Source organism: Oryzias melastigma, linkage group LG7 (assembly GCF_002922805.2).
Source record: "Oryzias melastigma strain HK-1 linkage group LG7, ASM292280v2, whole genome shotgun sequence".
NCBI classification, from domain to species: domain Eukaryota; kingdom Metazoa; phylum Chordata; class Actinopteri; order Beloniformes; family Adrianichthyidae; genus Oryzias; species Oryzias melastigma.
In genome coordinates, this window is record NC_050518.1 from 10,786,574 (window position 1) to 10,800,183 (window position 13,610).

General features: G+C 34.2%; 1 protein-coding gene across 2 annotated transcripts in view; it reads left to right on the plus strand.

Annotated features, from left to right (window-relative positions):
* LOC112159864 (deoxynucleoside triphosphate triphosphohydrolase SAMHD1-like) overlaps window positions 1–13,610 on the plus strand; it is a 64,936-nt gene continuing 51,326 nt past the window's right edge. Inside the window, exons 1-22 of one of the 2 annotated variants that reach the window (XM_036212757.1) lie at window positions 1–306; window positions 579–591; window positions 674–834; window positions 910–1,025; window positions 3,065–3,135; window positions 3,239–3,274; window positions 3,508–3,786; window positions 3,858–3,964; window positions 4,102–4,222; window positions 4,308–4,399; window positions 4,532–4,617; window positions 5,120–5,232; window positions 5,609–5,641; window positions 5,713–5,802; window positions 6,208–6,278; window positions 10,126–10,168; window positions 10,243–10,332; window positions 10,946–10,978; window positions 11,052–11,123; window positions 12,187–12,267; window positions 12,854–12,958; window positions 13,100–13,228. In XM_036212757.1, coding sequence (XP_036068650.1) covers window positions 269–306; window positions 579–591; window positions 674–834; window positions 910–1,025; window positions 3,065–3,135; window positions 3,239–3,274; window positions 3,508–3,786; window positions 3,858–3,964; window positions 4,102–4,222; window positions 4,308–4,399; window positions 4,532–4,617; window positions 5,120–5,232; window positions 5,609–5,641; window positions 5,713–5,802; window positions 6,208–6,278; window positions 10,126–10,168; window positions 10,243–10,332; window positions 10,946–10,978; window positions 11,052–11,123; window positions 12,187–12,267; window positions 12,854–12,958; window positions 13,100–13,228 — 1,980 coding nt within the window. In that variant the 5' untranslated portion in view covers window positions 1–268. Of the gene's footprint in view, window positions 307–445; window positions 592–673; window positions 835–909; window positions 1,026–3,064; window positions 3,136–3,238; window positions 3,275–3,507; window positions 3,787–3,857; window positions 3,965–4,101; window positions 4,223–4,307; window positions 4,400–4,531; window positions 4,618–5,119; window positions 5,233–5,608; window positions 5,642–5,712; window positions 5,803–6,207; window positions 6,279–10,125; window positions 10,169–10,242; window positions 10,333–10,945; window positions 10,979–11,051; window positions 11,124–12,186; window positions 12,268–12,853; window positions 12,959–13,099; window positions 13,229–13,610 lie in introns of those variants that run through there. The other variant, XM_036212756.1, reaches the window with a different exon arrangement.

Consider the following 13,610-nt stretch of genomic DNA (forward strand, 5'->3'; position numbering starts at 1 on the left):
GGATTTTTAATTTTATCTTTTCCTGATACCTAGATAAAAACGACAACTATAAAACAAACTTTATCATCAAGATGTTTGAGTACACAAATCAATGTGCAAATGAGATGGGCAGTATTCAAACTGATGGGTGTGGCTAAAAATGTTGTATTTAATCTCAATCCCAGCCCTTTTTTGCACTGGTCTTCTTTGATCAGTTACATTTCCATTTGCACTAGTTCTTGGAGCAAGAGTGCAAAACTTAGTTTGAACTTTAGTCTGTTCTTGAAAAATGAGCTTCAACACAAAAAGTAAAATGGCTCAATCAAGGTAAGTTTTAATATTTATTTCACCTAAAGAAAACCAAACAGAATTATTATACAATGGAAAAATCATCATCAACGTCAGTATGTTGTACATGCAACGTTCAACTTAGGAAAACAATGTATGACCTTGCATAAAAATGAATTGAACTTGTTGAGCAACATGTTGTAGAGCTCACCTACACCTGAATTTAAAGTGGAATAATGATGGTTTCAGTTTATGTTAAATTCTTTTAATAACATGTCCTTCTTTTTCCTTCTGTACATAAATACCGTCAGAGAACTTGGCAAGGTGACAAAGGTTTCAATCATTTACACAATATGAATTTTCTTAGCTAAATCAATTAAACACTATCAATGTGTTCCCCTCTCAGGTGTTCAATGATTCCATCCATGGTCATGTGGAGTTACCTTCACTTCTTGTCAAAATCATTGACACGCCTCAGTTCCAACGACTGCGAAACATCAAGCAGCTCGGTGGGGGATATCTAGTTTACCCAGGAGCTTCACACAATCGCTTTGAACATTCAATTGGGTGAGTAATAAAGACTTTAGACAGTAGCATTAAGAGACAGGCAAAATTGTAAAATGTTTCTGTTTGAATACAAAGGGTGGCGTATTTGGCAGGAGAGCTGGTAAAAACTCTCCGGGAAAAGCAACCAGAACTGGATATTAATGTCAGAGACATCCTCTGTGTGCAGATTGCAGGTCTTTGTCATGACCTTGGTAAGTAAAACAACTATGTTGATCAAATTATTTTTTTGAACAATCATGTAAAATACCAACTGTTGTTTGAACATCTAATATTAAATAGTGAAGGAAAACATTTTTCTGAACTAAGTTCTCTCTTGCTTCATGTTGAATGAAATCATGAGCTTCTTTTAGAAAGTTTTAGTTTTGCTTTAAAAAAAAAAAAACAAAGCAAATTAAAATCTCCCAAATCCTCTGGTTCATATCTTACATTTTATTGTGAGCAACTAAACATAACAGAAAAACTTTACTTGAAATTTCTGAAATATTACAAACTGAGAAGAAATTCAACTACCTTAATAATAGTGGTGTTGTTATGAATATTAAGTGGTGACCAGAAGTCTTGAATGTTAGGACAAATCCAAATTTTTGCCTCACCCCTCCAGATTCTCCCTATTCCTATGAAGGAGCATTTGGAGGGGTAGGGTTGTCTAAAATAGTTTTTTTTAAGGGCCAACCCTTGTGGCGGAGGTTATTCTGCATTGCATTGAGCTGCAGAGGAGAAGCACATTTCTTCACTTGGATGTGCTCTGATTCACTTAAGTTTACATTTACATTTAACTTTTTGTTTTAGCGTGACCATTTTAATGTTATAAAACCAATGTATTTTCGAGTGCTGGCAGCTCCGCAGTAACACAGCTGACAGGCAACTATTGATGATGTCACTGAGTGAAAGTGACGTTTGAATTCAAACACACTACTTTTCCATAACTCTCCGCTTGGGTGGTTAAATTTACTAGGGAGAAGCCGTAGGGGTAGGGGAAAAATTCAGATTCTGTCTTAACCTGGCTTCTCAAAGTATTTCTGTATCTAAATCTGAAAGAGTCTGCATTGCATGCACTGCTCCAGGGCAACACACAAAGCTAGTGTTGCTCACCAAAACACGAGCATTTTGAATGCACAATGCTATATGTCTTCCAATTATTCGTGTCTTCAGTATTCTAAAGTTTTAGTTACTGTTGGACTCTGGACTCTATAATGGCCGGACTCCTCCTGTCTGTTGTATTTGTTTTGTGTAGTGATGGTCGTGAAACGTTTATTCAATTTAGAGTTTAAACTTTGTGTGGTGGCATATGCCAAAGAACATTCTGGTGAGGAGTCTGACTCGGATGTTGATGATGTTTCAAAGAGAACAAATGTTCACAGCCAGTGCTGATCAGAACAATGTTTTTATCATTTCAGTGAATCCTAAAATGTTCATCTGCTGTTTTCTGCATTTTGTGACCGAATTTCACAACAAAATGAATCCATTAGTCATCACCATTCTTTCTGAAATGGAATAAAAGCCAGTCTCCCATGTTGGCTGTTGCATTTTTTAAATAATTGCTTTGCCTACTTCAGGCGGATCCATAATTTATGCATCCATCTTTGCAAATATTTGCATTTTTGTTTTTGTGGGTGAAATGCAGACATGCTTCAGAGGTCCGGTTCTAGGTAAACATCATGAAAGGAGTGAAAGGCGGACCTTCAGAGATTTAGTCGGTTTACTTCTGGGTATGAAAAGAGTTCACAAAAATAATTCATATTTCATAAATAATTGATTCTTTAGTGTACCAGAGGTAATATATGACTATATATATGGATATAGGAAACCTGAAAGAAAATCATGGTATAGGCCCCTTGATGGTAAACGTGGTGATATATTTTATTTTGTTAATAATCTTTATAGTTTGTTTTTGGTGGGAATGTTCAGTCATTATTTTATATTCATATAATAAAATCCCAAACAAATGTAAAACTGTCTTTATTTTTCTACAATGAACACATCTTCCACCAAATGAAACTAGAAGAGGAAACACAAATATTACCTCACAGAACTGATACATAAGTGATGCAGTCAACCAACCACAAACAAAATGTCACACAACACAAACACAACTGCCAATACCTACAGGAATACAGAAACATTCATTTTTAAGAATAAAAATAAGCAAATCTGCAAACAAGATTAAAAGTCTGTCTTTTATTTTGGTTGATGACACAACAACCAAAACTGTTATATTCTCCATTTTCAGGACATGGACCCTTCTCTCATCTGTTTGACCAAATGTTTATGCCCCAAGTCCGTGGAAATGCAGACAGGACGGTAAAGTAACAAACACTGGAAAGTCTGTATTTAATTATCAACACTGTGAAAGTTTAATAAAATATCAAATTTTAATTTGTACCAACTGTCATGGCGGTATCAGAATGACCCAGAGGAAGAACAAGGACTTCCATTTACAGTATGTCTATGTTTTTATATCTGTCCTTATTCAATACATAAATCCAACTAGTTTAATTTTGGTATTTCTGTTAGAAAGATCTTTTTGTAGATATGAAAATATTAATATTTACAGATACCCTTATTTCTGCGCCAACACAAAAATAACTTTGAATATGCACTCAGAGACATGAGTGATCACTGGAATAAAGAATATTATTGCTTTTGTAACTACTGAGTTTGTTTTTCTTGTAGCACGAGAAGGCTTCCCTAGACATGTTTGAATACCTGGTGAGAGTGAACGAACTGGACCTAGTGGGGAAAGACAATAAACTGATCATAGAAGATGATGCGGAGAATGAAGAAGATGATCAGGAGAATGAAGGAGATGATCAGGAGAATGAAGGAGATGATCAGGAGAATGAAGGAGATGATCAGGAGGATGGAGACGATGATCAGAACGATGGAGAAGATGATCTGGTCTTCATCAAGGAGCTTATTCTTGGAAAGCCTCTGAATGGCAATGACTCCAGTGTGAGTACATATTGAAATCAGCTTTAAATTCCCCATAGAAATACCTAATTCCTGACATCTTGATTCTGCAGGCTGGTTGGCCATATAAAGGTCGAAAGGTGGAAAAGTCTTTCCTCTATGAAATTGTGTCAAACAAGGAAAGTGGCATTGATGTGGACAAGTTTGACTACTTCGCCAGGTGAAACCTGCTTAGGAGTACAACAGTTTTTTGTCCTTTGCTAAGTTACCCATTTTATATGAAATGAGTTTTACTTTATGACATAATGTGAGTTTGGTTTATTAGTTTATGTATCATTTCTGTGCATCTAATCTTAGGGATTGCTATCACACTGGGATCAAGAACAACTTTGAACATCTGCGCTACTTCAAGTTTGCCAGAGTGATTGAGGTGGAAACAAATCAGTCCACAAGAAGACGCATCTGCTTAAGAGACAAGGTGTTTGACCAATATTTCCTTGACACAAAAAGAAAAACACTTATTTGATATTCTTTCAATCAACCTAAGGGATTGTTTTTTCCAGGTGGTTGGGAATCTCTATGATCTGTTCCATACAAGACTCCTTCTCCACAGACGAGTCTGTCATCATAAAGTGACCACTAATGTCCAGATCATGTAGGTATTGTGCTGTTGGTGTATTTTGAAATATCTTAATATTTTCTGTTTGTATGAATCTTCTTAGTCTTGGTTGCTACATTTGATGTAGAAAAAGTTTCAAAAATGAAATGGTATTTTCTTTCAATACAGGATCAAAGATGCTCTCTTAAAGGCAAACGGACATCTTAAGATTTCTGATGCAACAAAGGACATGGAGGCCTACACCAAACTGACAGGTCAGAAGATGGCAGGCTAAAATGATCAAAATGTATTTTTATTCCTTCAGACTTCAATGTATTTCTTTAAACCACAGAATCACAGCAGGAGCTCAAACCATTGAATTGAGCTTTATGTTTTCAAAATTTAGAAGAATACTCAATGATGATTTTTTTGTTTGAAAATAGGGAGAAAATGGTAATATATCAAGCAGTTGATTCATTTGTTTCATATTGATTTGCACTTTCTGTACAAAACAAATGAGAAAACCCCTGGTGGACAAATACAAACGTATGTGCTGTTACACATTTTATCTGAAATAAAGGGCAAATTTTTTCAACAAATAGCTTTAAGTAACATGAAATGAAAAATAATAAAAGTTTCATTTTCTAACATTTTAAACTGTTGCATGTATTCATATTGGTTTATTTATTTTTATTTTTTCAAATTTGTGCAGAACTGACAGTTTTCTTCTTGGTGTGAACTAACTTGTCTTCCTCCATTTTCGTCATTGCTCAAAAGATCAAGTAACTGAAAGAATACTGCATTCCACTGGAAATGACATGAAAGAGGCAAGAGAGATTCTAGTAAGAGTCATGCGTCGAGATTTGTACAAGTTGGTCGGTGAAGCCAAGGTGAGTTATTCAAACAATTCTCCATATCTGCAGTACAATACAATTGGATAAATCTAGTGTTCAGATTACAAAATAGCAGAAATTGTAGTTAGATCATCTTAAATAATTAAAGCTGATTAACTGTCATTTTGATGTGTTTACATTTATGCTTTTATTGTTTCTCTCTGAGGTTTCTATCTGTAGTAACAAAGACATTAAATAGCTCTAAGTTATAAAATATGTATTTTGATTAAATAAAACACAAAACCAATAAGATTTAAATCAAGATCCAAGAAATGTTTATTAATCTCTTTAAAAATAACAAGGTTTAAGAAAGGCTAAAAATAAGTATTTGTAAACACCTATGCCTTCTCTCTCATTTAAACTTCAACTTCAGATAAGGGTTGAACAAGACAAGATAATACCAAAGGTAAGTACAACAATGCAATTTAGGTCACTCAAAAAATTATCATTCACAACAAAACTGTTTCTTTCTTTTAGGAGAAAATTATCCCTCTGAGACAAGAAGGGACACACAACTTAACAGATGAAGACTTTGATGGAATTGAGAATGGAAGCTTGATAGTGGTGGTGAGCTACAAACTTTTTATTTTAACACTATTTATACTGCTAATCATTCACAACTTGCTTTAAGTTAGCACATATTTAAATCAGCTTAAGTCGAGATCAAATTCTTGTTTTCCATTTTTTTTCTAAAATTCTCTAAAACGTGTTCAGAACATTAAATAGCAATAGAAAGATCACAGTTGGGTCAGTGTAAATAAAATATTTCACATTACTTGTCTAATTTAAGTTTTTGATTTGTGAACAAAATGTTACGAGAGAAAAACTCTACTGCCAATATTTGGAGGAAATACTGAATGTCTAATGGAAAAACAAAAAAAAAAAACAACCGTGCAAACACACTATAACACAATTTGGTCATATTGGTTCATGTCACATCAGCCATTACCTGTTACATTTCTGCATCTTCAGGTCATGGATCCTTTTCTCCAATGTTTGATCCATTGTTTATTACGCCATCATGCAGAAAGTACGATTGGAAGGTAAAGTAAAAAAAACACATTTTATCAGAAATGTACATCAGAAAATGCATTTTATCAGAAAAGTATTTTTTGCACAAATCCTTGTACTCTTTTTTTCCTGTGATAACACAATAAAAATGTTTTGAAAATGGGTTTAAAGAGAAAAGGTAACATTGGAACAAAGAATAATGAGTGTAACTAATAAGTGTGTTGTTCTCATAGAACAGGAGAGCTTCTAGATGTTTGAATACCTGCTGACAAAAATAACAGTCTTGATCTTGTCTTGATTAACTGTTAACTCCCGAACAGCCTCCAGAGATTAAATAAAATATTTCAAAGTGTTGTCCAATACTAAGGTGAAGAAAACACCTGACTCTGATGGTATTTCTCCTCGTGTTCTCCTGTCCCACATAGCTTCAAGAAGTCGTTTGTAATTCCCGTGCACAAGAAGACACCTGTAGCGTGTCATAATGACTATCACCCATAGTGAGAATCTTTATACGTTTGGTGTTAGGTCATATAAAAAGACTGATCATATTGTCTGTTGACCCTCTTCAGTTCGCATAAAGACAAAACAAGAGGGTAGAAGCTGCAACCTCTTTTGCTCTGAATTTGGTATATGAACACTTATATAAAGGAGAATCAGATATGAGAATTGTTTTATAGATTTTGGTTTGGCTTTTTTATTTGATTGATTTGGTTTATTTCAAGCAAAGATTGTTAAAAGCACACATTTTTCTAACTCATTACAGAAACAATAATTTGCATTGATTAGAAAATAGAAAACAAAGAAGACACACTTATGTCACATTTGATTAGTTAAATATCATAATTATTAACTAAAGTCAAGTGGAGTTTGATTGTTTGAAAAGGAGTGGGAAGAAGCAAATTATATAATCCCACCCTTACTTAGATTTGAAGTTTTGCATCATTATGTAATCTGATTCTGATCAGATCAAATGCTAGTTGTTGTTTTTTTCGAGTAGAGTGAAGTGCTTATTTTTTATTGATTAATCTTATCAAACATTATTTAATGATTTCTGTAGCATCAATCTCACATCATGTAACAATCAAATTTCATATGAATCTAAAAATCCCCCTTACACTTTGAAAAGGTCATACAGTTTTAAAATTCTGGATTGAATAAATAAATTGTTTGCATGATCAAGATAACCTGCTTTATTTACACTTATACCATGGTCTGTGTGACCGGAACTTCTTTTTTAGGTGTGCGTTATTACTGTGAGTTATCACAATTTAATGCACACCCAGCAGCCAATCAGAATCGAGTATTCACCCAGACCATGGTATAAAAAGTGTTATACCATGGTATATACTTCACTGAGGCAACCGTCCTCCGGTTCGCGTCGGACGGTTTAGGCCTCCGCGTTGTTCGTTAATTTCTCATAACGCACACTTCGTCGGGTATTATCCCTTACATGTATGTTATTGGCTTAGAGACTGTGACGATGAGGCAAAGGCGCTTGGATCCATATGCAACCAAGGTTTAATAACAACCTTAAACACAGGGTCAAGACAAAGGCAAGTCAGAGTCGAGGCATGGGTAGAGGCAGACGGCAGGCAGGATGACGATGAGACAGGCAGAGATCAAAACCAGGAGAGCATACAACAAGAACCACTCAGAAAAGTATGCAGTATGTAGTACAAGGCTTCACACTGAGGTGGTGACAGCAGGCAGACTGTATACTGTTGGTGATGAGGTAGATTGGTAACAGCTGAGGAGATCAGGCTGAGGGAGTGACTGCTGAGAGTGGAGGAGTCCAGGGTCAGTACTCAGGTGAGGGCTCCCTCTGGTGGTCAGATGTGGAGCTAGATGGGGAAAAGCTGATCGAGATACTGTTAATCACCTTTTTCACCACCGTCATATCATCACAATCTGCTGAGTTTTGACTTTTTTTATAAATTATATCTAACTAATTAATCTGGGAAGGTTTGTTTTTCTGTCCTGTTTTTAATAATGCTGTTTAATATCTCCCAGATTTGCCTCACGTTGTTCTAATTTTCATTCAGTAGATTATTATAGCAAACATTTTTTTACTGTGCTGTGTTAGTTCAGTTAGTTTATTTTGTAGGATTTGTATCTGCTCATTTTCTCTTGATGTTTTGCTTTAAAAAGTGTTTTTACAGAGGTTAGTTTAATTTTTACAAGCTTTTTTTAGACCAGCTGTTAACCAAGGACATTTGGCAAATTTGTTCTTGAATTGATGAATTGGACAGTACTTGTTATATAGTGAGCTAAATATTTCTAAAAAACAAACAATTTATGATCAGTGTCCACATCTTTCTCTCTAAGACCCAGATTTGTCTGGATAAGTCACTATTACAAGAGTTTATTGTTTTCTGCATTTCTTAACCTTTTGTTTTTTAGCAGCCATAGTTTGTAGAGTTTTCTCCTTATCTCTAAGACCAGCATGTTTTTGACAATTTTACTCCTGTTGATGTAAACAGAATTTCAATGTGCAGCTGCTCTTTGTAGCATATTCCTGGAAGCGGAATTAACTCATTCCCTTTTAATTCTCTAATTCCTGGGAAGATCATTCACAAATTAAAATCTCTTGGTTTTGAGCCAAAGCAGAAACAAAAAACCTGTTGTCATTCACAGTTCAGAGGTACAAATTGCTGAAAAATGTAGATTTTTGGTAGTGACCTTCTCCAGTGACCTTAGCTGACATTGAAATACCAGTAGTATTATTAAGAAAGCTCGCCTTTACGGACACTACAGGAATTCACTCAAAACAGAACCATTACATTTTTATTGACGTTGCACTGAAAGTGTTCTCACTAGTTCTGTCACTGGCAATCGGCAACCTCACTGTGAAAGAAAAGAAAAAACCCAATGAAGCGTGGTTCGTTCTGCCAGCAGGACTATCAGATGCAACCTTCCAGTCTTAGGAACCCTTTATAAATCCAGTCTCTGGTTTAGTGCAACTCGACTCATAAAGGATCTCTCTGGTGATCCTGCTACTGATATTTGATCTTCTAGCACGGGGGTGGGCAAAATGTTTGATTTGTGGGCAGCAAAGGATTCTAAAATTTGACAGAAGGGCTGGACCAGGAGCAGATGTGTTGCATGTTTTGGTAATCTCCATCATAAAAGAAAGAAATAGCATAGAATTTGAACAAAGACATGCTTAATATGATTGAAAATGAATATATTTGAAAGAGCATTTTGGAGTTGCACCATGGATGCTGAATAACTTTCTAGACAGAGGTAAATGTTTCTATATTGCGTCATCTATGGGGAGACACCTGAAATACAGGGGGAAAAACAGAATAATTGGGATTCTAGTTTAATTGACTGCATTGGACCCCAGAACGTAGTTTGCCCACCCCTGGCCTAGCAGAAGATATCGTGCCAATAAATGTACAACACCATGTCATGTCAGAAGCTTCTTTCCTCCGACTGTGAGGTTTTTGAATGAAGCAAAAATATGAGGATTGTAACATGCTGGGTTGCACTTGAGAGTTGCATTTTCACTGTTGCGGTTGGTCGAGCAGCCAACTCATTTATCTGCTTTCATAGGTTTTTAAATAATCTGCTTCATCAAGTCATTCTAATTTTATTTTTTTATACCTTTGATCTGTGTCTGTGTTTTTTGTTGTCTGTGTGTGCAGCCCTATAGTTGTTGTTCCAATGTAATATAACTATTTCAAATGGCAAATATCTGGATGGACGGACGGATGGATGGATGAGCATTAAGAACACAAACTCAATCACTTTTAAACCCAGATTTGAGTTTAGAAAATTATTTATTTAGTTGGTTCTCTTTTAAACTATTGTGATTTAAGAAAATCCTTTTTTTTAAAGCTAAATTTGCTGACAATCCATGTTGTGTCTCCTGTTTAGCCTTCCACTTGAGGTGAGGCGACAAGACAAAAAAATACCAAAAGTAAGTACAACTATACAGTTGGAGTAATTCAAAAGTGCATCATTGATGATTGGAAACTGCTTCCTTTTATTAAGGAAAGTATCATGAATCTGAATCCACAATTGAAAGAAGTCCTAACAGAGGAAGACTTTGATAGAATTAGTAATGGAAGCTTGGAAGTGGTGGTAAGCCTCTATTTCTTTTATTCTTAGGCACTGCTGTACTGTTATTTTCCTTTCCAATAATTCCCTAAAACTTGTGTTCAGGTCATTAAAAAAGCTCTAATATATATATATATATATATATATATATATATATATATATATATATATATATATGTGTGTATTTTATTTTTTTTTCTTTATTTTAAAATGTAAATAAAAAAGCTTCAGTCATAGAAAATAAATGTGTGCATTAAAAACACAAAGCCAATAACTAAGAAACTTTCTGGAATTTGTTTATTTGGCTGATTTGCTTTGAAAATGACAAGATTGTGATGGTGAGTTGCTATTATTCTTATGTACTCCTGCAACACCATTTTTATTTCTATAATTCTGAAAAACTTTTATTTTTACCATGAAATTCTAGTGATAGAAATTGTATTTTTTTAATGTAGAATAACAACTCTAAGTCATGGGAAATGCATTTGGGCATTAAACACACAAAGACCAATGATTTTTATGCTTAATAATGTTTTGAAATGGGTTTATTTGCTTTATTGTCTTTTAAAATTAGAATATTAAAAAAAGTCAAGTATTTGTTAACAAATCCATGTGCTGTCTCTCCCTTACAATTGAGGTAATGCAAAAACAAGACATGGAAATGTTAAAGGTATGTACAATAAACAGTTTAGATAACACAAAACTGAATCATTCATAATTCTTTGCTGTTTTTTCTCTTTTAGGAAATTGAGAGTCAGAGACCGGAACTGGCCAAAGTCTTTGATAAGTTTAGGAGTGGAAGCGTGGAAGTAGAAGTAAGCTACTTCTGATATTCTTAAGCCCTTTTTTCATTTTTGCGTTGATCTTCTAGTAGTAGTACTGGCGTCCGTTTCCAACAACAGCTGAGTTGGAAAAGATGTTGGGACAAATAGAGCTTCTCTAATTTCATTATAATAACATGATTTTAACTACATCATTTAGACATGATTTTGCTGCAGCAAGAGTCAATCTCCATTGGCACAACACTTTTCTGTACTCTAATTAGTACTACCCCATGCTGCTCTAACAGAACCATACTACTGTATTGATCACTTTATTATTTCATCTGATTTTCTTGCATACATTTTGTTACAGTAAGATACGATATCACACTGTAGTTTATTGCCAGTTAACCCTGTTTACACATCACCATTCCATCTTTGAGACAAATAATAACCATCCCCCAACAACAGATCTATCAAATGTCAGGCCATCCAAAAAACTTTTCAATAAATGCAGAGACTTCTACTGGCAGACAAATGATATCAACATAGTTAATCATTGAAAATTGCTCATAAAAGAGATATAGTATTACCTTTCCATCAAACTCATTTTGACAGGTAACCTTTGACCTGCGCATTCTAAAGTGATGACGTAACAATTTGATATAAACTTTATATAAACTTTACTAAAAGTAATTCTATATATCTCTCTCTCATATACTACATGTCTTCTTGAAATTTGTCTAGGTTCATAAACTCTTGTATTGCTGTTTTACAAATATTCTCTAAAACTTGTGCTGAGGCAATGAACATTTTATTTGTTAAAACTATAAAATACTCTACATTAAGTCATAGACATTGCCTTTGGCCACTGAAATCACAATGCCAATGACTTTTACACCCAGAATAACATTTTGAAATCTGTTTATTGGACTAATTATTTTTTGAACAAGAAGATGAAGATACAGTATTTAATAAATAATCCAAGTTGCTGTCTCTCGTTTAACCTAACAATTGAGGTGATACAAAAACGACAAGAAAATTAAAGGAAATCAATACAACTTAGTAAACCCAAAATATGCAGTTTCAGTTACAGCAAAAACTGTCTTGTTTCCAGGACATAGTTGAAAATCTGAAAGAAGAACTGAAAAGCATCCTTCCAGAAGAAGAAGACGACAATGATTACTTTGAAGTGGTGGTGAGTTCTTAATTCTATTATTCTTTTACACTTTTTAAAACCGTTTCACTTGTCTGGTCTTTCACTGTTTGCTTCAATGATTAGATTCAGCCTTAACATTACATGAGGGCAGATCATGCATTTGTGAAAGACATTCAAAAACTGCAGAAGAACTAAAAAATTATCCAGACCAATTACACATATTTTTGTTGCACCTCTGTTAAAACAATACATCCTCAGTCCTATTTTAACAGTTACAGTTCTGTGTACCACCTCTGTATCCTGACAAACAATTCCATTGCATGTATGAATGTTTAAGTCAGATTTTTCACATTTAGGTTAGACAGAAAAAAAAACAATTATCATGTGAAATGTTATTGATTCCTTTTAAATTATAAATGTAACGATAGATTTAGCATGTTTTGTTTGGTCTGAAAATCGTCTTGTTTTATCATGATTAAATATTATGCTTTGTCATAATCAAGAGGTTGACTTTTTTATACTCTGTTAAAAAATGGATTCAAATCAAGTTATTGAACTGTACAAAGTTGTTGACTTGCAGAATATATTTCTACTGGAAATAATCATTCTTTTAAATCTCTTTTAGCCAATCACTTATAGTTATGGCAAAGGGAAAGAAGATCCAATTAAATATACCTATTTCTACAAGAAGAATGACATTAAAACAGCATTTACCATTCCCAGGAATAAGGTCAGAACTGTACCAGAAATATGTTTTTTTTTTTTCCTTTGTTAATGTTTCTTTACATTTTTGTGTGTTTTGTGTATTCTTTAATGTCTTACACCAGTATTACTTAGAAGTTCAAAAGGTTTGTTGATGTCATTCTGTCAGGTGTCCAACTTCCTCCCTGAGTGCTTTTTGGAACAAACCATCAGAGTTTACTGGAAGAATAACGACAAAAAAAATCTAAAAGAAGCTAAACAAGAGTTCCAGACCTGGTGCGAAAACAATGGATTTGAGGTAATATTCAGGACAGCAATGTTAGACTTAACTGGTTTTATGATTAGATTTGAAATCCAATGTTGATGTACAGGTAATTTTAGATCTAAAAACACTTGATACATCAGTGATAATGGCAGAGGCAAGTATGAGACAAGCAAGCTTGCAAATAAGAAAGACCAGGGTGTACTACTTAAAAAATTTAAGTAACTAAACATTGGCAAATGTATCCCTTGAATTTTTACACATTGTTTCACATGATGACCACAAGCACAATGATATTTGATTGGAATTTTATTTGATAGAGATAGGCTAACATAAAGTGGCACACAACTGAACTGTGAAATAAAAATAAAATATTCTTCTTCTTTTCCTTTCGGCTTTTCCCTTCAGGGGTCGCCAC